Below are 25,836 nucleotides of genomic sequence, written 5' to 3' on the forward strand. Positions count from 1 at the left end.
AATTCCCCAACTAAAAAGCAACAAAACAAAAACGTTTTTTTCGTTATTTTGTTTGTATCCTTCTCTTTTAGTTCACTGACCGGATAGCTGTGATCAGGCTCTTGATGGAGTCAGACACGGTGCGAGAATGACCGGCAAGAACCGACCATGTCGGCGGGTCTTTGGGGTTTATGACCAGCGAGCGTGCTGTCTTCAGCAGGTGGGAGGAACTGTCGAGCATTGAGCAGGAAGACTGGAGGATGGGTTCCTGCGCTGCAGCACCCTAAAACAGACGAGGACATGAATAAGACCGGAATCTGGACGGTGTCCACTTGTTCCGCAGAGGCTCGCGTGGTTGTACCTCACGGCTGATTTGAGCAGGGACGCTGGCAAACTCCGGGTTGGAGGCAAATATAGTCAAATTTTCAACAGCTTCAATTAGCGGCGCTGTGGCGACACCACAGCTGTTCCTGTTTTCATCAGAGAAATCTCCATCTAAAGCCTGGTAAAGGACCGAGACAGACTGTGATATATAATGGAAAACTCAAGTCCACAGAGCTCACAATCACCATAACCACATGTAAATTTGGTTGGTGGTCAGGTCATTCTACCTTGATGGTTTTGACCAGGTTGGCCGTGCTGTTGGCTACTTCCTTGGCCGACTGGACAAAATGTCTCTTGGCAGCTGGGTTGGTTGTCTTGGACGATGCCAGACGACAGGCGTTGCAGAGAGCGGAGGTGTGCTTAGCAACAATGGTGGCTGCAGAGAGAACCTGGTCCACACAAAGTGTGTGAGATTCACCAACTTATTAGTAGGTTGGACGCAGTTAAACATGCTCTGATATCATGATATTAGAAATCACTTCTACTAAAGTGTTAGAATAATGTGTTGATATCCTCTTTTCAGGGCTGGCACTAGGATTTTGGTGGCCCTGAGCAAGATTTGTTCTGTAGTCCCAAAACCAGAGCAGACCTTCATAGGTATACTTTTATGCTTTATAGTCACAGCGAGGGTGTGTGTACCTGGGAGGGACTGCTCTCTGGGTCTACAAGATTCTGACAGGCCATATGGATTGCCTGGTTGGCTTTGGCAAATTGGACTGGATCCACCAACCCCTGATGTCCTGCCTGACTGTTGGGATCTGACACACCAACCAGGTAGGCTGCCTGTGAGGACAAAATACTGCCATCAACAAAAACAAGCAGTAGGCAAGAAGCACTTGTGCTGTTTGAGCATCTTACCTGTCCTGCAGCTTCAGTGAGGCCACACAAGGCTCTGGAAGCAGATGCCACACAGTCTCCGAACACAGCCACGTCTCCGTTCTTACAGTTCATGGAGATCCCTGCCATGGATTCTCCCAGGACCTGGATGGAGAGGAGTGGATGCCCAGGATGAAAGGTGGCTTGTCTCGGTATCTGGTTTCAGCTGTATCTCTGAGGGCCTACCTTAGAGTTCCCCATCACGCTCTCGATGCAGTCAAAGTAGGAGAGGTCACTGACTGGCTCGTTGGGGTTGTGCAACATTCCTCTGACAGCCTGCAAAGATGAGAGCAGGAAAGTCGGGGTTATTTTGAACTGTAGCTTAGGGATTCCATTGGCCTCCGCTCAAGGCTTTTTCAGTCATGATCCCCAATAATTATCCTCATTTCTGACAGTCAGGTCTGGTCACCTCCAGCTCTCTCAACGCGTTGTCACACTCCTTCTGGCCTGGAGCCTGCTGCGTGCACAGGGTGATGAGCTGGTTGATGCTGTCAGTCACAGCCCTGAAACAAGGAATAGAGGAGAATCCACAATACTCTTTATGAAGCTTCATTGGTTGGAAATAACTGATTACGTGCTTCATAATTAGACTCATGAAACACTAAATAAAATATGTATTTTATTCTGCCTCATCATTTTCTCATATTATGTAATAACTATACCTAGCAGCAGCAGCCAGCAAGTTCTTGGCATTGGCTGCTGCTGGGTCAACAGATAGGCTCTTAGCTGCCAGCAGCAACTTGCTGGAGGCCATGGAGATGTTCTTCAGGCTACCGATGACCTCCACCTGATCATCTTTTTTCTAAAAGGACACAAGCAAAATGTCATGACAGACTCTGTGCATTTGAACTGAGCTCATAACAACACCACTGACCTGAGTGTGGCCGGCCATCTCTATGCCAGCATCCAGGAACTCATCAAAGTCTTGGCTGAACTTTCCAGAAGCTACTGCCAGCTGGCTGCTAGGCCCTCTGGAGGCATGGACCACCTCACCCGCTGACTGGTTCAGGTCTGCGGCCGTCTGGTTCAGGTCGTTTTGGGCCTCCTGGAAAGACTTGGAAGCTGGAGGGATCTGAAAAAGAAAACAGGAGGACAAGTTGAAACTCCATAATTATCTTTCACCTCTGGGTTAAGAAGAAAAGGCAAACTCACAGTGTCAATCAGCAGCTTTTTGCTAGTCTCTCCGATGCTTTTGAGAGCCATGTCCACGTCCTTCTGTCCAGGCAGACAGCTGACGCAGTTGTTCAGGGAGTGAGAGACAGCCTTGGCCACCTGGAGAACAAGGAAGCTTTACAGCAGCCTGAGCACAATCAGTCTGAATAGGCTCACAGACGAATAAATATTTTTTAGGCTTTCTGTTTTTTTTTTCTTCTCTCAACACCGGTGTCCTCCAAAGCCAGAACAGGAGCTGCTGCTTACTTTAACAAACCCAGCTTCTCAACATCAGCCAGTTGAATATAACAGAGCTTATTTCTGTTTGCGTTTTAGAACCAATAAATCACTTTTGCAGACCCAGAGATAAATAATTGATGCATTTGGAGGTTTAATAATGAGTCGCTAACTGCGTTTGACAGCTGTTCCCTTGCATGCACAGCTGAACTGATGCACACGTTCATTCAATAGCAATATGTTTTTTTGTGTGTTTGATCTTCCTGTTTGTGCACGTCCAAGAATTCACCTTAAAGTACATTCATGAAACATCCTTCATCCCCCTCAAGGCTCACCTGTGCCAGCCTCTGCTGGCTTTCAGCATCACCGGGGAAAACCAGCACCTGTTTGGCCTCTTTGATGAGCAGCGTTGAACCTTCCATGACATCTCGCGCTGAGTCCAACATAGCGGAGGAGGCTTTTGGGTCTGTGGTGGAGGCGGCGACGCCCCGCGCTGCCTGCGCCAAAGTTTTCAGGGCCTGGGCCGTCTCCCTGGCTGCAATTCCTGCACAGAATCAGACAGAGATGAACAAACTAAATCTCTTCCTCAAGGTAAAACCGAATCATGAATAGGTGCAAAATAAAAGGGACACATGATGCTTCCAGTGAAAATTTTAAACAGAAAGAATCTTCATGTGGAGTCTGTTCTGAAAGCCAAAAGTGCACATTTACCCAATAAAAGAACAAGGGTCATTGTGAGGACTGTCATTAGCATCACTCAGAAAATCCTCAGAAAAGTTTTATTCTAAAGAAGCAGCACAAACCTGTGTAATGTTCATTTCCTTGTGCAGCGCATGTGAGCAGCTGAGCCATGGAGGATCCCACTGACTTTGAGGTGCTGCCCAGATCTTGAGCACACTTTTCCAACTAAAGTAAAGGGTTTCAAATCGAGAACAAATGGAAAAATGACATCTTGGGATCGAAATATCAGGGCGAAACCACCGAACACGGCTTACTGCTACCTATATCACTCACTGATTCGCCAGGCAGCGGCTTCAGCTGGGTGTTAACCGCCGCCATCTTGGCATCTTGCAGCTCACTCCTCAGAGTCTGGATTGCTGTGAGAGCAGAGTCGATCTCCATGGGGCCACAGGCTTCATGAGCCTGTAAAATTAAGAAAGACAACAAAAATACATACATCACTTTGACACAAGCTCTATTAATGTCACAAAGAAAAGAAAACCTTCGCTATCAGTCCTGCAACTGAGGCCAGCAGAAGATGGCTGCTTATCTGTGGAGGTAAAAAACTGGATATAATCTTTCTGTGCTCTACCTTCTGTGCAGATGTTCTCAGCTCTGCCAGACAGGTGGCCAGGTTCTTGGCACACTGACCCAGTTGCATGGCTGCAGCCTGATCCGTCACCGTGGGAACAGATGACTTGGCTGAGGTCACCATCTTACTACCGGGCTAAACAAAATAAAATTTAAAAAATAATAAAATAATTGTTGATTCACATGAGGGTGCAAGAGCCCAGCATAGTTATGTGGGGATTAAAATCAGTGCTGCTTTCTAGACAGAGCTAAGAGGCCCCAAATAAACTATTTATAATCTAAATCAGCCTGGATGTAGGATCGAATTGGGACGTGAGGTTTTACTGAGAAGATTTTAAAAAACATCTTCTCTGTGTGTCTCTGAACTGCACCTGTAAGAAGTTCTGGCTTGCAACGATGAGCGCTAGCTGTGCGCTGAGGTCTTCAGGATTGGCCTGGCTACTACGCACCCCCTGCACCAGCTGTGGAATGTGGTCCGCCACTGCCTACACACACGAGACACACGGTCTTCAATACAGCCTGTTAGATCATCTCGGAATCAAACAGACCCAAACAGCAGACACAACTAAGTAAAAACACACATCAAAAAAGTGATGAATGTCACCGTGGTGGCATACAAATCGTGATCCATTTGTTTTAGGATTATGTTAATTTGAACTTCTAATATTTGCGTAGTTAATCTCCAGGTGATAGTGGGCATCTGTTTAATAAGCCTGGTGGCCTCTCACCTTGCAGCTCTGCACCAGCTGCTGATGTGCAGCCGTGTTCTTGTTGGAGGCAGCAGCGTTCTGAGCAGCAGCAATGGTCTGTGTGGCTGCAGCTGCAGCCTGCTTGGCAGCATTCTAAGGACAGAGAAAGAATGCTTGAAAACTGTGTCTTCTGTAGTCCGTTAATCTGTAAATGCACAAGTGTCTTGTCGTCTGCTCAGATTTGACTTCACTGACCTCCAGTCTGTTAATCAGTTTCTTTTTGATAGCGTTCTGCGCAGCAGCATTGGTGGCCACCCTCAGACCCTCCGCTGCCTCCCTCAATCTCTGCTGCTGGTCCTCATTCTCTGGGTACGCCGCGGCGCCCTGGCAACACACACAAACAAACATGAATAATTACCAAGGAGAGGATGGCTATGGGGAACAAAATTAACAGTATTTTCCTGCTTCTGTATCATTTTTAAAATGCAGTATTTTTCATAATCTGCTTTCAAACTTTTACATCTGCTTTGAGACACTTTTTGGCCTCCCATGTTCAGTGTTATGACAATCATGTATTATAGATCTGTGTGAAAATGACCAAAATTCAGTCAGAAAAATCTGCACTTTTGACGACTCCAAATGTCAGCGAGCACTTTATCATTTGTTCATGAATCCAGCAGCACAGTTAAAGCGCCTGTGTCTCCTGCTGTTGTGCTGGAAGATAAGCTCGCTGCTATCATGTTAACTAGAAAATGGCAAGCTTAACCTGCAGCTGAAGAAATACAGAGCTCAGTCCTACAGATGGTGCTAGAAGAGAACATGACAATGATAAACACAGAGAAACCATATCAAAGCACTATTCATAGTAATGTCACTGCCGACAACATCATGAGTATCACTTAAGTTGTGAAAAATGCAGTTCAGAAGCTAAGAGGTAGCACTCTGTAGAACAGCACCCAGCTACAGGGCAGCAGTTAACTTCCCCCATTTATTAACAATGCTGCAATTCTGTGGACAGCTAACGGGGCTGATGTGGAGAGATTCGAGATAGAGAGCTGGTGCAGGACCACATACTGGATCTCTGCGTCCTATCTGGATGTTGTGGCTGGTTATTTACCACATTCCTTGTCCTGTAACATCGAGCAGAGCCACCGCAGCAGAAGGGGCTCATTGTTTTGTTGCGAAGGACGTAAATGTGTGTAGCAGTAGCTACAAGTAGCGAGCCATCTGAAGGATTTCAGCAACAGAACCAGAAGCCACGAGGCTTTTCAAAGCGCATTACTGTTTGGAAAGTTCACTTAGAAGCAAAAGTTTTTCATATTGCTGAATATTTTCAATAGAAAACACATGCAGGGGTCAACTTCACGAACTGGGGATTGATTAGAATTTCTGTTTTTTTGACAGCTTTTGAGCAAAAGCACTCAAATGCTTTACTGGTTCACCTTTGCTGCCTCCACCATCCTCGCAGTCGCATCAGCCAGCAGTTTAGCAGCTGCCAGCAACTTCTTCGAGTTATCCACGTCCACCTCAGCTTCGGCATCTGACCTCATGGCGTTCACCAGGTCTGAGGTGGCCTGGGCCAACACCCGAGCCTGGCGAACCATCTCTCCTGTGTGGAGACAAGGCAACGAGCCAAAGGTAAAGTTTAAAGTTTGCCATAAAATATTGAAATTATTTTTAAACACATTCTGTCTTCAGATTAAAAAAGTGCTCTCCGGATTGAGGGTGTTTTATGCCACCTGCACCGTTTCCTGTTGTGGGTGTATAATATCTGAACCAAAATGCTTTTGAAAACATTCTATTTATTAGGCTAATGAGGTAAGACCAAAAGGATAAGAAAGGTTTTTTGTCTGTATTCCCTCCATGAAAGCCGTCCCAGAATGCCACAAGAGATACAACTGATGTGTGACGGACTGCTTTTCTCCATTTCATGTTTCACATTTGGACCCACATCAGTTTTCCTATAACCTGACACGCTGTTAAAAAGTGATATTTCCCAGCTATCTTCATGAATTCTGTGGTGCAAACAGCAGTTCTACTTGTCTATCGGCTCCATCAGTCAGGCAGAGCTGTCAGAACCCAGAAGCCAGTTTTATCTCTGGGGCTTCACCGTTACTGTCAGCAGCCCATTCAGAACCACAGTCAAAAGCCTTGGAGCTAAAGAAAGATTTGACCTTTTCGGTGGTCAAGAACTTTCATTAGATTTCTAATGTACTCTGATTTACAAACATTCCTGTCATGCTTGCTAGCTCAAATCTGTGCTTCCATCACTTGATACCATCGCCATGCAAAGTGTATCATATGCTAAGAGATACACAGAAATTCAGACTTTATTTAGACTGTTGTCTAAACAATCTTTCAAGACATCATACAAATCTGATCATCACCTGCATCTCCCATGGAGCTGAAGATGCTCTCAGTGACGGTCATGATAGTGTCTGTGGCCTGGTCGTAGCGGCCGATTGGCTCCCCCCTGGCTGTGTGCTGACGGACGTGTTGCAGGAGGTCTTCCAGAGCTTGACCCACCACACTAGCTGCTGCGCTCACCTACAGGACAGGAGCAGCATCATCAGCATTAGTTCAGTCAGGCTGAAGCTGCGTTACACCCTGATATCAGCAGTGGAGGCCCAAGGGCCCATGATCCTCATGCTTCTTACACACAGACTAATTACAAGCACCAGCCTGACACTTGGCATTCTAACTGAGTCACCAATTACTGTTGTCATACTCATACCCATACTCAACTGTTATATTAACATACAAGCAAAAATAAAATGGGAAATGAGCTGAGCTTGATGCAGTTTTATAGAATGACCTGTTTTAGCAGCTCGCCGTCTTCTGTGGCTGAGAGGCAGGCCTGGATGCAGCTTTCCACTGAGCGATCCACCAGCTTTCCAGCTTCGATGAGCTGCTCCTGGCACACTGGGGAACTGATGGTGGGGCTGACAACCTGCAACAATCAATCGTGAGAGAGAACAAATTGGAAACCAAACATGTTAAATAAAAGGGAAGTGCAAGTTTGCTGTTTGATTTAAGGCCAAAACACAGAAGCAAAGATTGAATTTCTTCTAAATCCACAGACATTTGTAAATGCGTTCTTTTCAATGAGATTAATCCAACATAAAGAAGGTTGAAAAGACACTGAGCAGATGGTTTTCACCAGAGCTGAACGGAGAGGAAAGGATTTGTTTAGCAAATGCAATTATTCAAATGAAGAGCCAGGAGGGCATTTAACTAATTGCAACTATGTGGGTTGTTCAATTAAAGATGTGCAAATGTGATGAGCACTCAGGGAGTTTAGCTCAGCCTGGATGCATAAAAGCGCCACTCCAAATAACACAGCAACAAATATGTAGCTGCTGAAATTTCATCAAACAAGCATCATTTACCAGTTTGGGGATCAATAAATGACATCTAGATGAAATACACAAATGAAAACAATCATGTCACATGACATATTTTTACTTGTGGGCATCTCAGAATTGCATGTTTTTGATGCTTGATGGTGTAGCTGAGGCGTAAACCAGACACATCCTGACCTTGGCACAGGCCACCAGCTGAGAGGTGGACAGAGCACACTGGGTGGCGGCAGCAATGACTCGGTTCTGCAGCACAGTGTCCTCGGCGACCTGCGCCACGTTCTTGGCCTTTAGTACCAACATGGCGGCGGCGTTGGCCACTGCTTTGGCCAGATTCATCAGGATGTCCTGCAACAACCAACAAGCTCATCACAATGTCATCGGCAGATAAGATATAAACGTGGCACCGACACCAACAGATAGAAGCTTCAGGATCAGGATACAATCCAGCATCAGTTTATTGTCACTATGGCCTTCAGGCTAAAGCTTGGAAATTCACATGTAAAACACTGAACAGAAAGGAAACACATGAATGCTTGATTTTATGAAGAACAGCTATAATCATGGCCCTTCTGGGGGTTGCACTATGGCCTGAATACCACGAATGAAAAACAGCGGGTTAACCCACAAAATTAACAGGTGTTAAAAACTGAATGCTGAGCTCGATTTACAGAGAAACCTGCACAGCAGCTGGTGCAAAGACTGCAGAGTTACCTGAAACCTCTCGTCTGTCTCGTTCTCTCCAATCTGGCGCAGGAGGTCTCCGCTGGCCTGGCCAATGCTTCCTGCTGCTGTCAGCACAGTCTGTCTGGGCTGTCTCAGACACAGACATACACATTAAGTTTCGTGATGTCACAGGTCTGTACATTTTGTAGACTAGCAGTTGACAAGTGCCCACGCATTAAATTCTGAACGATGCATTCACAACAGCATCCCAACAGAACCTAGAACATTTCAAATCCTGAAACACAAGCAGGAATGCAGCTGCATCAGGGGTAAATGGATGCAGTTCTGTGGTTCAGTCAGCTGATCCATGTCTCACCTCTCCAGATGCAGGTTCCACAGCCTTCAGCAGGTCCGACACAGCTCCAGCGAGCGTCCGCGCTGCTCTCATCAGGTCATTCCCCCCACCGACATCGTCCTCCATCAGCGCAGCCAGCAGCTTCACACCCTTTGACATTTCCGTCAGGTTGGAAGAGATAGTGGTGATGGCACAGCCCACCGCAGTGTAGTCCGTGTCGGTCGGGTCGCCTGAGGACAGAATCAGTAAAAGTCATCAGAAGAACCTGGATATAACTTGTGGAGGGCGATAAAAAATGAGTGAACAGTGGGAATGGTACTAATCCGTGATGTTCTGCTGTCAGGACCTGAACTAACATGGGTCTGACAGAGTGGTTCTGGCAGAACTCTACAAAGGGACAGTTATCGGTGGAAATGTAAATCCGCCCAGTCACTGACCGGCCGTGAGGTTAACCACAGAAGCTGTTCCTGCTGTGATGGCGTCGACCTGGGAGTGGATCTCATGTTTGGACTCGTCCATCCTGTTCTGGATCCACACCCTTGATGCCTGCATACACAGAAGAAGACCACACCCAATATCAGTACATACTGTAGCAGAAGAGGACCGTTTCTCTATATTAGGAACATTCAAAATGACACAAACCATGTCCTGTCCCAGCGGTGGCAGATTGTCTACCTCATCGAGGTCAATCTGGGCTTTCTGCACGGCTTGCATACTGGAGTTGATGGTTCCCATCAGTGCCTGCTGGGCTGAACTCTACATATTCAAACACATAAAAAAATTACAAACATCAGCAGAGGAAATTTGTATGAGCATCACCCGCCTCACCAGTGGTGGCATGTGGCCGCGGTGCATTTGGCCCGTGGTGATCTGCTGCTGAGCAGATGGCATGGTGCCCACGCTGAGCAACTCTGTGCCAATGGAGCCGGATCGAATCACCCCTGGCAGCGCCACCGAACCATGCTCAACACGGCCAACTCGGTTAAACTGCTGCTGCAGGATGGTGGACCTTCCAAAAGGAAACAATAAATGAGGATGAAAAGATGCGGTGAGGTGCGAAGCTCCACAAATAAGACACATTCCTCTTGTATAAGATTAGAATCAGACACTGTAGCAGACATAGAGCCATTAGAGCTTGTTTCACAAAACTTCCATTCAACATACAGTACAACTGCAGCTGAGTAGTGATAGAACAATAACAGCAGCGAGCTGTGTCTGTCTGCCAGACACCAAGATAGATGCAGATCTGCTCTTCCATGTTGAAGGCAAAGCGGCAGATGAACTGAGCCGGGATCTGAATTCATTATTAGTTAGTGCTGACCAACAGTCCACAGTCAACGATGTCATCTGCCTCTCATAGTGAAATGTTGTTCACTAAGGTAGTGCAGCAGAATTTGCTCACACAATGATTATCTCAGAAGAATGCCAAACTACTGAGGTATTCATGTGGGGAAATGAGTTTCAGTAGGATGGATGTGCTGCCTTCAAGAACGCTGCTGAAAAGGAAATTAAAGCTAAAAGAAAAGGGGTCAGGATGATATGGTCCTTGCTGGACTATTCAATAACATGGAGGCGCCATTCCTGCTACTGCAGACTTGATATGAGATCATATAAAAGCACTACCAGGATTTTGCCACAGACTTTATTGAGGTTAATCTGAGTTGCTGGCTTTTGTAGAGCTTTTTTTAGTAGAATTATTGATTTATAGAGCTCCTTTTGAAATAAGTGACCAAATACGACAAAGAAAAAGGCGACAGCTGCCTGCATCTTTGGCTTCCTTTAGCTGCTCAGTTTAGCACAGAGGGACCATTACAGAAAATACGGCAAAACCATGTTAGTTTGCTGACAACTTCAGCAAAATTTCAACCATCTGTGAGGGTCATTCTTAAATATGAAAACATCTATGCGGAAGACCTTGTGACACACTCACATATTTCAAAGCTTGAGTTTAAATGCAGCTCCAGATCTTTTGATGTTTTGAACATAGTAAAGCAAGAAACTCCCATTTTCTTTGGCTGATCAGATCATTATAAGTTAGAATATGTCAGCTATCTGGTTCAACCATCTTGATGGGCTGAAACAACGTTAAAGCTACTATCTTTACACACTTTTTGGGGGATACGGATTCTTCCAGCATGGTGGACTCCTCATCGCCTTCCAGGCCAAAGCGATCTTTGCTTTGCTTCTGCAGGAAACAGAAGAACACACAATTTATGATGCAACTCAAGGAGGAAATGGCTGAGTAACAAGAGAACAGATAGGTATGTTTGATTGAGAAATAAATCCCTGTGAGAGACGGCTTTAAGCAGTGAGTGCTGAGACCATTGGGGTGGATCAATGATGACCAGTGATCAATGAACGATCAGCAGCAGTTACTGGCTCTCAGCACTGTCCCCTGCGTGTCTACAGAGGAATGTCACCTTTTTCAGGATGATGTCAATGTAACCAGCGATGAGCTGGGAAATCTGCTCCCCTTCCGTTGTCTGCACAGAGTAGTAGCTCTCCTGGTACTCCCCAAAGTCCTGCAAACACCCAGAAGGAGTATTCCTCTCTAGATCTGGCCGATTGCTCTCGAGCACGATAAAGGTGTATCTGCGCACATATATACACACATGGTGTTTCTCACCAGCGTGAAGCTCTTGGGTGATGCTGCCCATCTTTTCACAGTGGTAAGCGGCCACTCTTGAACCACCTCTTTGGTCCTCTCGTCCACCCTCATCACAGACTCTTTGGTGATTCCCAGGAGACGTGGCACCAGTTTGTTCTTACTCTTCATCTTTTCCTGCAGGAACATCAGCAGCGTTAAACATGCTGAATGATATGTGTGTTTCAGTCTGTGTCGGTGGAGTTTAAATGTTTGGGGTTTTTTTGCAGAGCAACTCATTCACATCATCAAATTAAGCATTAATGCATCAGCTTTCTGGAATCCATTTGGGTTCAGATGTGTTCAGATGTGTCATCAGTGGTGAAGCAGCATCTCAAGTCATTTATTTACAACTGACCACCTTGTTGTGGTTGCGCACACGCACGCACGCACACGCACGCACGCACACACACACAGACACAGACACACACACACACACGCGCTTCAAGTTCTGCAGCTGTGCCTTTGAGTCAAGTTACATAAAACCTGTAAACAATGGAATCTATTGTCACTATTGTGCACATCTGTACAGAAGTGATGCAGAGTCCTGTAGTCACATTACAAACATTATTATTAAGAGAAAAGTATATTTTTCAGTACTTCATCACAATTACAATGAGCTGAACCTCCCACCTTTATGGTCATTATTACAGCTGTTCAAGGTTTCCATGATATACAAGTATGAAAATGCAAATTGAAAGATAAGAATTACTTCCCTTTGATTCTCTGAGCTCATCAGTGATGTTGCTGATGATCAGAAAAGAAATGTATTTATTATAAAGACTAACAACCGCTAACTTTCCTGAGGGTTGTAATATCATCATAAATGAAGTCCTCTTCTAAAGCAGCTTTTGGCCATTACTGTGTATTTGTGCTTAAACTGATGCATTATGTGTTAAGAGAAGAACTAAGTGGACATTTTAATCACGGTACAACCCAACGCTCCCTTCAGTCATTTGCCCACATTCTTTTCAAACTTTATTTAGAGATGAGATCAACTGTAGCAGTATTTCAATTCACAGAAACAGCTGCTGAAAACTTACTGGGACCTGCCAACACTGACAGAAGATTAGGTTTACTAAATCATCCATCTTATTTATCTTTTCCTTGTTCCACTAAACTCTTCTACCCCACTCAACCACTCAGGTCTCCATCTTGTTGCACCACAAGTCGAGAGGAGTTTTTATTTTCCAAGCAACACCCTGGACAGACGCTGGATGGACACTGAGGGCAGAGAGGTGAGTTGTGTAAATGTCCTGGAGGACCTGTAAACTCTGTGAGGCCTTCTGGAGGTTGTGGGCAGAGCACTTCAGGGTGCAAATCGCAGCTCCTGTGTGTGGTTTCCGCTCCACTGGAACCAACTTGAGGGTAACGAAAACCACAAAAGTGGGCAGGTCAACATCAATTTGATGGAGGAGAATAGAGACTCAATGCCAGGAAACGGTCCGAGTTTTACGTTTACTCTTTAGGGCAGGCCTGGCCAACCCGCGGCTCCCGAGCCGCATGCGGCTCTTTGCCTGGTTTCATGCGGCTCTAACGTTCATATCGACATTTGGGTTTGTGTTTTTTAATGTGCGTGTTCGCTTCGCTTGAGTTCAGTACGGTACTTTTGCCAAACGTGCATGCGCGTTAGATGAAAATACCGCAACGTTTCTCAGTAGGGACAAGATCTTTTGAGTAAATAATTAGTGTCAAGTTCGCCTTCAAAATGGCAGGGAAAAAATGCACGAAAGCTTCGTGACCCGGTTCCGTGATCTACAACTGAAAAGGCCACAGATTGCGTTCCTCGTCGCCCCTTTTAATGTGAAGCCGCACTGTTTGAAAGCCCCGCTAGTCACAGATGAAGCTGCAGCTGAGTTGGAGATTATCGATCTTTGTGAGGAGGACCAACTGAAACCTGCTTTAAGGGAAGGGGCCATTGAGTTCTGGAAAAGTGTGCCAATGGAAAAATAGCCCAATGTCAAACGGGCTGCACTTATGATACTGTCAATATTTGGGTCAACATACGTCTGCGAGTCTGTGTTTTCTATCCTCAAACATGTGAAATCAAAGCATCGATCTGTTCTGACTGACACCCATGTGAAAGAATTGCCTGGAAACAACTGAATACAAGCCAGATTTGAAGAGGATTGTTCAAATCAAGGAATGCCAGAAGTCCCACTAAGCAACATGCATAGTAAGAGAAAAAAAGATATTTTAATTATTATATTTTCTTTTGTGGACTTAGTTGAATTGAGAGTTTTTGTGTGTGAGACAGTGCACACAATGTTCATTGTTGAAAATGACTGGCCCGTGGTCTGTAGAAGTCAAATTCTGTCATTATCATGTTGGTGTGTGACATTTACAATAAATCTGGCTAAGCAGAGGTCTGTGTGTGTGTGAGGAAGGGATGAGGTGATGTTCATGTGTGCCCATGTGTATGATGTGGCTCTTTGGGATAACACAGTAAAAAATGTGGCTCTTAGGCTCTGACAGGTTGGCCACCCCTGCTTTAGGGTATAAAAAAACAAGTTGAGTGTGGACATCTCTGCTGGAAACACCTGCTGAAAACTGTCTGGCAGAAGCTGAGAGAGACCAAAGAAAGGGACTTCTCCCCAGCCATCACCAAAAATGAGCTCATTTTATACAAAAGCTTTGCAATGAAGCCAGAAAGTCATTCATCGTGGCAGACAGGAAGGCTTCCCACAGGATGCCCTCTGGGGGACAAATTATCTTAGATGGAGGACCTCTCTGTCACATAACCAGCGCTGGTGCTGCATCAGCCAAAGTACTGCTTTCAGCAGATGTCAGTGGGGAACTGGACTTTCTTCAGAGGAAGGAGATCCATATCATTCCCCCCACAGCCCACCACCATAACCCACCACAGAACCCCACAACCTACCATAGCCCCCAAGAATTCCCTGTAGGACCCCATGGACCACCACAAGACCCCACAACCCACCTCTTCCCACCACAGGACCCCACAACCCACCTTAGCCCATCAGAGGACCCCATGGACCACCACAGGTCCCCACAACCCACCTCAGCCCACCAGAAGACCCCATGGACCACCACAGCCCCCCACAATCCCCCGCAGCCCACCAGAGGAACCTGCAGTCCACTGAGACAGTATGACAGTGAGACAGTGCAATGATGAACTAGTGCACTACACACGTGTTGCTGAGACATCCCAGTCAGAGAAGATCTGGACAAAGATCGACCGTCTCTGGACTCTGAATGCAGCCCTTGACGTCAGAGTATTTTTGAATTACTGCATTTGAATTGACAATCAAATGTTTTTTTAATCGCATATCTAATGAAAATTTGATATATAATATAAATTTGACATTTTATCATATAAAGTATTGCCATCTCCATAATTTCTCTTCATATCTACACTGAAGACGAGGAGCGGTTTCTGACCCTGGTTCAGAAGACCTGCAGAGACCTCCTGCTGAGCTTTGCTCCAGACTTTTTTATCCAGTTAAGATCAAATCCCAGAGAAATGATTTCATGCTTTATAGAGATATAAAGCTCCAGCTTCATTTCAGCTAATTCAAAAATCTGCTTCTCTCATTGATATAATTCAAAAACAACTAGAGGCATTGTTTTTCCTCCACTTGATCCTTTTAATGGAAGAAGCTGGTGCAGCTTCTCTCTGACACCTTACCTTGACCAGGAAGAAGGAGACGCCGTATGTCCGCAGAGAGCGCGCCAGCTTGACATATTTCACTTTTGCTTCAATCTCCGTCATTTCCCCGCAGTTTTTGTGCTCCTGCGAGTTCCATTAAACACGTGTTCAGCTCACTGACTTTTGACACAGAATTTAGTGACCTGTCATATGTACACACCTGGAATACTTTCTTCTCGGCTCCTCTCTGCTTGATATACTCTTTGGGCAGAAACTCCTTCAGGCTGCAAAAGTAAAGCCAGCAGAGGCTGAGATGAATACAGGAAGCAATGATTTCCAAATGTTGTTGTTTATTGGATGTGTGGCTCACTCCAAGAATCCAGGTTTGTGTTTATGCTCTATATGAGGTCCAAACTGGATCTGTGCCTGGATGCCTCCAAACTCACAGGCCTTATCAAAAGATACAGGATGGGAACCGTTCAAGATGTCATCTCGGGCCTGCAAGAAATTAAAACATAACATCCCATCAGTGTGGCCCCCCCCCACACACACACACACACACGATAACCAACAGCCAGGTCACACCTGCACATAAAGCAGATTGAGCTGGACTGGATCTCTGGAGTCCACATTCTGGTCAGAGTAGAAGAACTTGCGCCGGAGGAGGAGGGTCTCGTTGTCGTCCACCCCCTGCTCTCTGAAGGTCCTGCTGTGATCCAGCCAGTTCACTGGCAACAAAAGCCACAACAACCTCTTTAAAGAGAGATGGTGTAGAAAGATAAGCAGTGGAAGCAGCTCAAGGTTCTAAAGACAAACAGCACAGCCGACGCCATGCTTCAACTCACAATCATCGTCTGTGTGTAACTTGGCCTTCAGCTTCTCCATTTTCCTCTCGTCTCGCAGCAGCGTCCTGTCCTTCTTCAGCGTACCCATCCCATCCTCCTTCTTCTCCTCCACCGACTCCTGGATCAGAGAGTATTCTTCATAGTTTGTGATACCTGAGTTGAAAAACAACAGCAGAATCTCAGCATTTACTACAACATGATTCTTGTTTAACCTTATTTAACCTCAGGGAGGATGTTAGTCTACAACGTTGCACCAAAAAGCATCTAAGAATCAGCCTCAGCAATATAGTGGTTGGGCCAGGTGGACGAAACAAACCCAGTGGACACTATCATATCTCGCTCTTACTGTTAAAGTATAAACACGTCACTTCAATTATGCATTAACATTTATAAAAGGTTACCTTGGGAACACAAAATACTGGGGAATCTACAGACCTATTCTGCTACATATGGTGACCAGCAGCTCTCCCACTGTTTTAGAGTCATCCAACATGATTGTTTTAATGGCTCCGTCCAACATTTTAATTTTCTGGGGCCTCTGCTTCTTCTTGTACTCAAGGATGTCCTGTTGGAAGCAAAAGGTTGAGTAAAAATCCAAAGCAGAAGCAAAACAATGTGTCAGAGAGAGAGAAGCAAAAAGAAAATTATCAAATGTGTGAGTGTAGAGTGAGTTAAGAAGAAAATATTGGTCTACGTTATACAGCACAGCAGCTCTCCACCAAACACAAGGACATATCTAACATCTCTAACACGTGTGTTCAGCCGTGGCTTCTCCCTGGGACAGATTCAGAAGATTTATAGAGAAGAAGCAATTTGAGTTCTGATTCCAAACCCACAGGAGAACTAGGAGCAGCAAAAGAGCCTGCCTGAGGAACTACGCTGGGCTCCAGATCTTTAGTATCACAATTATTTTCAATTTCTTCTCCAGCAAAACTCCACAGATAAAGACGCCTGTGTGGCTGAGAAACTCTACCCCATTGCGGAGCATGTAGTAATCCAGGGTCCTGCCAGACTCCAGCCAGATGCCCTTCCTGGGATCTTCATCAGACAGGAACAGGCTGTAGTCTGAGGCTGAAACAGTGAGGATGGACAGCAGCATGTCAGGCGTATGTGTGAACATATTTAAGAGTTGTGACAATATCTAACACGTCTGAACATGTCTAGCACATGTGAATATTTCTAAGACATGTGAACATCTCTAACACTTGTGAACATGTCTAACACATGTGACAATATCTAACACTTGTGAACATCTCTAACATGTATGAACATGTCTAAAACACATGATAATATCTAACATGTGTGAACATGTCTAACGCGTGACCATATCTAGCACATGTTAATATGTCTAACACACATGAAAATATGTAACATGTGCGAAAATGTCTAACATGTGAACATGTCTAACATGTGAACATATTTAACACATTTAGCACGTATGAACATATTTAACGCTTTAAAAAGTCCACATGTGAGAAGCTCAGGTTTATTATTGCAGATTTAAAAATGAGTGGTGGAATTTGGAAGGTGGTGAGTAGCAAAGATCAGAGCTGCTGTGATTGGAAGGGATTGCAGTGTATAAAATTTATGTGTAAAAAAATTCACATTCTCTCATCATTTTAAATGTATTAAAGGTAGTTTAAGCTGATTGAACATTTAAATCAACATGTGCTGATCAGAAACGCAGCCAAAGCCCCCACCCCCAAAGAAAGAAAAAACAAAACACTCACCTTGTCCGGTCTGGGCCTCAGGAACCCTCTCTCTGATGATCCGACAGGCGTCATAGACGGCCGTGGATGGCTCAAACTGCATCGTCTTCACCACGTTGCACTGGCGGATGCATATTTTCAGTGACAGTACCACCATCTTGGCCGGCTGGAATGGGGCTGCAGCGACACCCGGGGTGGTCAGGCGAGTTTATTGGACACTGCAAATATGAATAAGACAAGCTAATAGAACTCATCAAATTTCTGCTGGTCTTTAAATCACCTACAACATTTTGATATGACAACTTTCCACCTAATGATAATAAATTACTTTCATTTGATCTGCAATGAAAGCTGCTGACAAACTGTTCTGAGGCAAAACATCAACAATCATCAAATTCAGTCAGCCTGAGACATCTGTTTATTACAGAGACATTATGTAATTACATAATTATATTATAAAGTATTATAAATTACATTATAAAGTAAATGATAAAGTATGAACCACAGAGAGCTGCAGCCTGAATTACTTCATAATAGAGTAACAGATTATTTCAGAGGCCGCTCTGGTGGGCAGCTGCAGTAACACAAGACCAGGTTTCTAATAAATTCTCCACTCTACATTTTTCATGAGAGTTTGTTCCTTTCAGGTGATACGAGAACATTCTTATATTCCTGAACATACTCCTGGATTAGCCCAGTTTGCTTATTTGCAGCCAAGCTGAGACTGCAGGGATCGCTGGGACCACCAGTGGTGTGTCATTCACCTTTGATGCATCCATGAGTATCAGCCTAGTGTGTTTAGGGTACAGAGCAGCAGAGCAGCAGGTTCATGTGCAGAGAAACTCTGCAGTCAGGAGTTAAACAAAGGTTCTCTTGTGTACAGACAGCTCACACCTACAGGTGAGAAACACACCGTTGGCATTCACAGAAGCAGAGGAAGCAGTGACCTCAGGAACATAGCGTCTCCTGTCTGGAGAAACATGGACCTCCTCTGTGATGGGTAGGTCAAAGGTGAGAGGCCAGTCCTGGCCAAGGCCCCTGACCCTGACTCAGACTCAGACATCAATAAACAGGTTCCTGTGCGAGAGGTGTTGACAGACTGCAGTCAGGCTTATCTAAAGCTCCCTGATTCTGCTCCATGTTCCATTACAAACATCTTTTGAAATCAGGATGAAACTGGGACCAAAACCACAGCAAAAGTACAAATTACTGATAAAGATTGAAAAGGGCAACCAAAACTAGCAACAAACCTCAAACTACAAAGAATTCATCTTTGACCTGAACACACGCTCAGCGCTGCTAAAGCAACACCGGCAGCTCTTTTCAGCTCAAGTTCAAGTTCCTTAAGTCCTTTAGCAGGATTCAGTTCAGTCTGTTAATGATAAACTACTGGAACAACACAGACCCATTTACGAGAGATTAGGGGGAGATTCTGCTACTCTCCATGGCTGAAGTTTCTCTTCTGCTGTCTACAAAAGCTAATTCAAATGAAAACGTTATCATTTCTATTCTGTCAAGACATCACCCTGGCAGCACATGAACTACAAACATCAAAGGAATAGGATCGACTTAGCTGTGTGCATGCTTCCTTCCAAAATAAAACAACTCTTTATATTTTAAGGACTACCAAATGATTTAAAAATAAATACAAATAAAAGAAGCAGGAAAGGTTGGATGTATTTAAACTATACAGGCCTTAAAATGTTTGTGCTGGTCTTCATGTCAGACCAACATCAGACCTGTCTGATCATTCAAGCAGAAGAATGACATGAGCCAGTGTGAAATGTTGTAGGACAAATATTCAGGCTGTTGGTCTCCAGGATGCCCACATGAATGCTCACTCATGCTCACACACACACACTTACACCCTCCTTTTTACCACACCCACACTGCTTCATCTACTGAAGGCTCTAATATCCACTGTTGATTGTTGGGGGGTCAGGCTCTGGGATTCTGTAAAGTGCCTAGAAACAATTTTGATTTTAACAGATGCTATATAAAGATTGATTGATTGATTGATTGATTGATTGATTGATTATATGCTGTAGACCATTGTTCATGCCCTTTCCTGCTGTGACAGCTGAGGCTAATCCGCTCTTATTGTTGAAGATGAGAGGTTATACTTTTACATGGTGCATTTACAGTTTCTTCTCTGAATGCTTTGGGTATTTGCATCATCCTTTTTGAATAAATAAATCATTAAATCATTAAATGCCTTAATGATAAAGTAAATAGAACAGCTAAACCCCTGTAGCCCCCAGCCAGAATTAGGACATCCAATAAGTCAATATTTACATTTGGTTACTACTCTGCCGTGTAAAATGCTCCAAGAGAAAATTGTCAGTGTTATCTAAAGAAAGAAGCTCCTGCAAAAGTCAGACAGGCTTGTGGAATTAAAAGAAACTGGGAGAGATCAAGTAGCCATTGTTGAAGAGGTCAATGAGGCAGAGAAGCGGCTGCTGGAAATGCCCAGCAGTATTACAGGAGCGTGGCCTTCCATCCCATAATAGAACAGCTTGCCTACAGGAGAAAGTGGCCCGGACCTGGAAACATGTGACGCGTCAGGCCAGGACGTGTCAACAACACCGGGGACAGTTCGGGCCAACAACCCTGCTTCACCCTTTAGGGGACCATCGAGCTGCTAAAACCTGTTTTAGCACACAAAATCGGAAAAAGACTTTAAGGCAAAACTGTAGCATTAGGTTCAAGCATTAAGTTCCTTAACCAAAGCAATGATATTGTCCCTGCCATGGAAAATGTACACATGTAGGACAATAGAAGCTTATCATATGACAGTGGCTTTCACACCAATGCCATACAGGCCTCAGAGACCTCTGGGAGCAGCAGAGTCACTGGAAACCAGCTTAAACCAGCTCATTTACACTGGAAAAATGAAGAGATCATTTAGAAGGACATCTGGTTTGTTAGTAGTTTGTTAGTAATCTTGTTCATAAGCTCCAACTACTGGCCTGGCAAGTGTACTATAGCATAATAATGGGCTGCATGGAGAAGTGTGTGTTTGTGTGTGTGTTTGGGGTGGGGTGAGAGAGAGACTGAGCAAGAGAGGGAGAGAGAGATTGGGGGAGAGAATGAGAGAGGGAGAGAAAGAAAGAAGAAAGAAAGAAAGAAAGAAAGAAAGAAAGAAAGAAAGAGAGAGAGAGAGAGAGAGAGAGAGAGAGAGAGAGAGAGAGAGAGAGAGAAAGAAAGAAAGAAAGAGAGAGAGAGAGAGAGAGAAAGAAAGAAAGAAAGAAAGAAAGAAGCTCCTCTCTCTCTCCTCTCTCCCCAGAAAGAAAGAAAGAAAGCCCCCTCCCTCCCTCCCTCCCTCCCTCCCTCCCTCCCTCCCTCCCTCCTCCCTCCCTCCCCCCTCCCTCCCTCCCTCCCTCCCTCCCCTCCACAGCGAGAGAGAGAGAGAGAAAGAAAGAAGAAAGAAAGAAAGAAAGAAAGACAGCAACAGGGAGAGAGACCGAGGGAGAGAGGGGGAAGTGAGAGAGAGACTAAGCAAGAGAGGGAGATAGAGATTGGGGGAGAGAAGGAGAGAAAGAAAGACAGCAACAGCGAGAGAGAGAGAGACCGAGGGAGAGGGGGGGAGAGGGGGAGAATGGTTCAGAGGGCAGGTGATGAATCTCTGTCAGCACTGGTGTCAAGTTTCAGAGACAAACAGTCGTCTGAACCCACAGACGTTCAACAACCAGATCGGTGTCAGGCTACAAACATCACATCTACTGATTCCTAGTTTGTTCATCCAGCTGATGGAGGTCTGCCTGAGACCATGGTGTTTTTCACTGTCACATGTCAGCTTTATTACTGTTAGAATATCAATTCAGTACTGATCTTCTCTGGCTACTCTGCAGCCTCTCGAGGATGTATTCAAAGCCACGTTGCCATGGTTACAAAGGATGGTTGTGGCTGGACTAATGTCCATTTCAAAAGCTGAGGAAAACATTAGAGTGAACCTTTTATAATGGAATAAAGCTAAATAAAGTGGACTCGTGCTACCTCTAACTTTCCACTGAGGTGAGATTATGGTTTTATTTCAGACTGAAAAGGTGATTTAAGCTGCTGCTTTCATTACTAAATCCTGGAGCCTCCTACTGAATTTATTCATGAAATCTTTGCCTTGCAGCCATTAATTAGCCTGCTTTAGCCAAGAAACATCTCCCCTGAGAACAGGCAGTCTATTTCAAGTCTTCATCCATTTAACTTCATTTTGCTAACTGCTGCACGCTGGAGACCCAATGTGGAAACATGGATCACAACTGACACGTTAATCATTTCCAAACAAGCCTTTCCCTCACACCAAACACGCACAGGAGCAGCTTGGCTGGAGTACAAGAAGCAGCAGGTAAAAGGGTAGAACCAAAACAATCAATCTTCTTGTGGCAAGTAGTTCAACGTACCATCAACTATTCTGGTTTATTAGACTCGGATTTACACCAGTTGTGCAGTTAAGAGCTGTAATAAATCTTCAATATCTGACATTGATGCAGTTTTAAGTCCACTAAAATGTGCAAAACAAAAAATGGTGAACGTCTGAGAGGGAATGCAGTGCAGTTCTTCATTGGTTGACATCAGTATTTTCTTTTAAAATATACTGTGGCAGAAGGATGTTTGCTCAGCCAGCGGGATGAGACATAAAGACAAGTGGAAGGAAGCATCATCTGGTAAAGGTGCACACATCTTTTCACACCACACTTTTAGGTTTTCTTAAAACATTTTTCCTGCCTGACGTGTTTGAACCTCACTGGGAATTGAAGACAGACTCCTAAATTTAAATAACACTGACTAAAGGCAAATCATAGTTGGGATTCTACTTTTGTTTATGTGCAGAATTGATTTGGGAAGTGGAAGGTCAGGGGTCAAAAAGCAAAAACCCTTCAAGCAATCGTTCTACTAGAACTGTTTCTCATTCTGTTGGGCTGCAGGACCCTGTTTCTATCAGTCTCAGATTTAGTACCAAAGGAGAGAGCAGCATGCTGATAGTGGCACTGAAGTCTCATTGGGCCTTTTGGCCAGAACAGCGGCTTTGCTCAGAACAACAGGTTACTCACAGTCAGTTGCTGCTGATGGACTTGTTCACCAACACAAGGAGGCGACCACCACTCACCTATATAATCTGTGCTGTGGAGGAATAGTGGCATTACTCAGGCATCACAGCTGCCCACTGATATAACAGTTAGCATGGAAAGTGAGTTGGTGACCCAGCCGTGAGGCAGACAAACCAAGTCGGTGTGGCGTTGACTCAGTGACACTCCACTAGGCCTGGTTGCAATCAGGAGTAACTGCTGCCTTTAAAGTTGCTGCGTATGGGTGAAAACAGGTCCATCACCCGTTCATCACAGGGCCCTGTGTGAGCATTTAAGGATTCGGTACCTTGCTCAAGGGTACCTCAGCAGTGCTCTGAGCTCTCAGCCGAACAATCGCCCCTCAAATATACTGATCATTTTAACAATTCTGGAGGAAATGACAAATCCTGAACCTCATTCAACTGTGAGTCTGAAGCCGGTTGCAGCCCCACCAGGAGTGGGGCCCACTGGCCCAAGTCCAGACTAAAACGCATGGAACAACATCTAAATACGGTACTGGAGAAGCTGGGAAGGGCTGTCTTTGGCTCTGCTTCAAGGTATGAGTGTGCAAAAAGAGCAAAAAAAGGAGTGAGCATGACCCTCCATAGTGGGTGAACAAATGTGCCTCAGTTCTTTGAGGTTTCCGTCCTTTAAGAATGTTCTGCTAACATATTCAAGTTGATAGGAAAATATTTATATCAAGAATGTTTGGAACCCCAAATGACAGTTCATGTCCACGAATGTAAACAACACAGTCCAGAATCACCTCTGTCCTTTCAAAAGGCCTGCAGACAGCTGCTCTGCTGTATCGCAACACCAATACACAACATCCAAAACGCTGCTGTGAACCAGCAGCAGGAGTCTGAAGCAGCGCTGCAGCTTGTCCCCAGAAAACTAAAATCAGGTTTGTTGGGCCACAGCGAGAGGTTGCTGGTTCCTGGGTCCATCAGCGCAGGCATGTCTGTGTGTGTGTGTGTTTGAGTGAGAGCGTGTGTGTGTGTGTCGACAGTGAGTCATAATGACTTCATGGAAAAATGAACAAATCATCAGTGTGTGAAAATGTAAAGCACAGCCAAAACTCTGTAAAAATGAAAACCCTATGATGACAGCCTGTAAACTCCACTAAAGGTAAAAACTAAACTTTGTTCTGACTGACCAAATATGGGGGGGCATGTAGAGTTTGTTCCAGTTTGAATGATCGTTGAGATTAAATCACTACACTCATTTGCTCTGTAAAATCATCTCTTTGCTCCGAGTGCTGCTACCAGCACCAATTAATCTTCTGTCGTTACACCTGCACAGACAATAAAATGTTTACATGCCAAAGAGGAGATGTCATAATCTCCATATTCTATATGCTGCTCCTCCATCTTCAGCTTCACATTCTTACCTTATAGCAGAGGAGAACGCAGCCTTGGATGACAGCCCACTGCCCACTTTCACAACTGCAAAGACAAATGAAGGATGTGTTAGAGACAAAAGCTGTGGTGACATTTTCCATTCACACGTGTACCTTAAACAAGTTCAGCCTACCAAGACTTCAGCAACTCCTGATCAGAGCCAAACATCTGTAGAGTTTTACAGCCATTTTACAGCTGGCTGGAGGAGGAAATAAACAGCTTTGATACAGTGTTTTCTCTGTAACCATATGAGAGCACGTATTTTTGTTTAATTATTTAGATTTCATACAAACCCCATTTTTACCTTCAAAAAGGAGACGGTGAAGGTTCGTCAAACCTGAACTCATCGGGTTTGATTCACAGCCTCGTTTTTCCTTAATTAAACCAATTTACACCACCCTGAAGCCGTTACACCACCATGACGCTGTTACACCACCCTGACAGCGGTGAACTACCAACGCTGTTACACCACCCTGACGCTGTTACACCACCCTGACACCTGTGCACTACTATCAGGCTGGTGTAACATTTACAGAGCAGATGTGAACCATCAACCAGAGTCTGACAAAAGAGCCTGTGTGAAATTAAATGTTGCTGATGCTGTATAATGCTGTTTTATAATTCAAATGGGAAAAGTAAACAGGAGTGAGAATCTGTAACCAGTTATAATTCTACCCTGTAAGATTTGTTGATGCAATTTGATGTGGCAACGCCTGAACATGTGCTTCAGGTTTTTAAACCAGTTTAGCAGAACATCTAGTTTGGTCAAACTGTCCAGGCTGCAGAGTGAGGAGGTCGCTGACTCTGCGGACAGGCTGCAGACTGATGGGAGACAGGAACCAGGACAGACTTCTGAAGGTGGATCACTGGAGGGGACTCTCCCTCCAGATGCTGGAGCTGCAGCAGGAAGGCACCAGAGATGCACAATTACAGGCAGCCAACAGCCTAAAGGTCCAAACTCTGCTCTGGTGTCATTTCCTCCCACAATGCTGCTGATCTCACTTAGAGCCAAAATAGTGAGTCAAAAGCAACACAGCAGTGTCAAATTACCATTTGGCCACCCAGCAGAAAGTCTCGTAGAAGGGGCTGTGTGACCAGCGCTACAGCCTTCAGCAGAAATCAGTCAGGATTACAGCCAGTTAGAAAGCTCACATGCTCCACATCAACAATATTCACATCCAGAAACTGCTGCTTCACTTAGTCAATCACTTAGGCCTTAGGGCCTCTGGCAGGATGATGATGATGATGATGATGATGAAGACGATAATAATAATACAGGGTGACAAACTGCACATGCCTATATCATCAAATAACAACACAAAGGAAAAACTTTAACCAACTGTACTGTAGTGTCACCTGTGAAAAGAGCCAACAGTTTCTTTATTGCAAAAAATAAAGAAAGGCTGGTAAATAAATGTTTAACATTTAGCCCTCCAGGGACAATATGCATGAAAACATTATCTCACACATCATACAGGAAGCCTGCAATTCCTGTTTCATCTGATCTGAAAGTGATGGGAGGTGTCTTAATTAACTATGAATGATGGCGTTTGATTA

The 25,836-nt window shown here is 44.8% G+C and overlaps 1 protein-coding gene across 8 annotated transcripts in view; it reads right to left on the reverse strand.

Moving 5' to 3' along the window:
* tln2a (talin 2a) overlaps positions 1-25,836 on the reverse strand; it is a 47,945-nt gene that overhangs the window by 11,806 nt on the left and 10,303 nt on the right. For 6 of the 8 annotated variants that reach the window (XM_057025151.1, XM_057025150.1, XM_057025149.1 and 3 more), the window contains exons 2-39: positions 24,270-24,324; positions 17,838-18,034; positions 17,081-17,178; positions 16,543-16,672; positions 16,108-16,260; positions 15,848-15,990; positions 15,633-15,760; positions 15,483-15,546; positions 15,302-15,406; positions 11,635-11,790; positions 11,429-11,530; positions 11,117-11,193; positions 9,837-10,017; positions 9,651-9,764; positions 9,446-9,554; positions 9,030-9,238; positions 8,702-8,800; positions 8,168-8,335; positions 7,444-7,578; positions 7,016-7,175; positions 6,071-6,237; positions 4,884-5,012; positions 4,668-4,781; positions 4,311-4,424; positions 3,941-4,075; positions 3,643-3,771; positions 3,432-3,534; positions 2,964-3,172; positions 2,392-2,511; positions 2,114-2,311; positions 1,902-2,041; positions 1,649-1,742; positions 1,426-1,515; positions 1,222-1,344; positions 1,003-1,146; positions 591-752; positions 341-481; positions 81-262 (exon numbers count right to left, since the gene is read on the reverse strand). In XM_057025151.1, coding sequence (XP_056881131.1) covers positions 81-262; positions 341-481; positions 591-752; positions 1,003-1,146; positions 1,222-1,344; positions 1,426-1,515; positions 1,649-1,742; positions 1,902-2,041; positions 2,114-2,311; positions 2,392-2,511; positions 2,964-3,172; positions 3,432-3,534; positions 3,643-3,771; positions 3,941-4,075; positions 4,311-4,424; positions 4,668-4,781; positions 4,884-5,012; positions 6,071-6,237; positions 7,016-7,175; positions 7,444-7,578; positions 8,168-8,335; positions 8,702-8,800; positions 9,030-9,238; positions 9,446-9,554; positions 9,651-9,764; positions 9,837-10,017; positions 11,117-11,193; positions 11,429-11,530; positions 11,635-11,790; positions 15,302-15,406; positions 15,483-15,546; positions 15,633-15,760; positions 15,848-15,990; positions 16,108-16,260; positions 16,543-16,672; positions 17,081-17,178; positions 17,838-17,973 — 4,961 coding nt within the window. In that variant the 5' untranslated portion in view covers positions 17,974-18,034; positions 24,270-24,324. Of the gene's footprint in view, positions 1-80; positions 263-340; positions 482-590; positions 753-1,002; positions 1,147-1,221; positions 1,345-1,425; positions 1,516-1,648; positions 1,743-1,901; positions 2,042-2,113; positions 2,312-2,391; positions 2,512-2,963; positions 3,173-3,431; positions 3,535-3,642; positions 3,772-3,940; positions 4,076-4,310; positions 4,425-4,667; positions 4,782-4,883; positions 5,013-6,070; positions 6,238-7,015; positions 7,176-7,443; positions 7,579-8,167; positions 8,336-8,701; positions 8,801-9,029; positions 9,239-9,445; positions 9,555-9,650; positions 9,765-9,836; positions 10,018-11,116; positions 11,194-11,428; positions 11,531-11,634; positions 11,791-15,301; positions 15,407-15,482; positions 15,547-15,632; positions 15,761-15,847; positions 16,016-16,107; positions 16,261-16,542; positions 16,673-17,080; positions 17,179-17,837; positions 18,035-24,269; positions 24,325-24,412; positions 24,479-25,836 lie in introns of those variants that run through there. The other 2 variants (XM_057025148.1, XM_057025152.1) reach the window with 2 other exon arrangements.

The sequence above is a fragment of the Takifugu flavidus genome, chromosome 2 (genome assembly GCF_003711565.1).
Source record: "Takifugu flavidus isolate HTHZ2018 chromosome 2, ASM371156v2, whole genome shotgun sequence".
Taxonomy (NCBI): domain Eukaryota; kingdom Metazoa; phylum Chordata; class Actinopteri; order Tetraodontiformes; family Tetraodontidae; genus Takifugu; species Takifugu flavidus.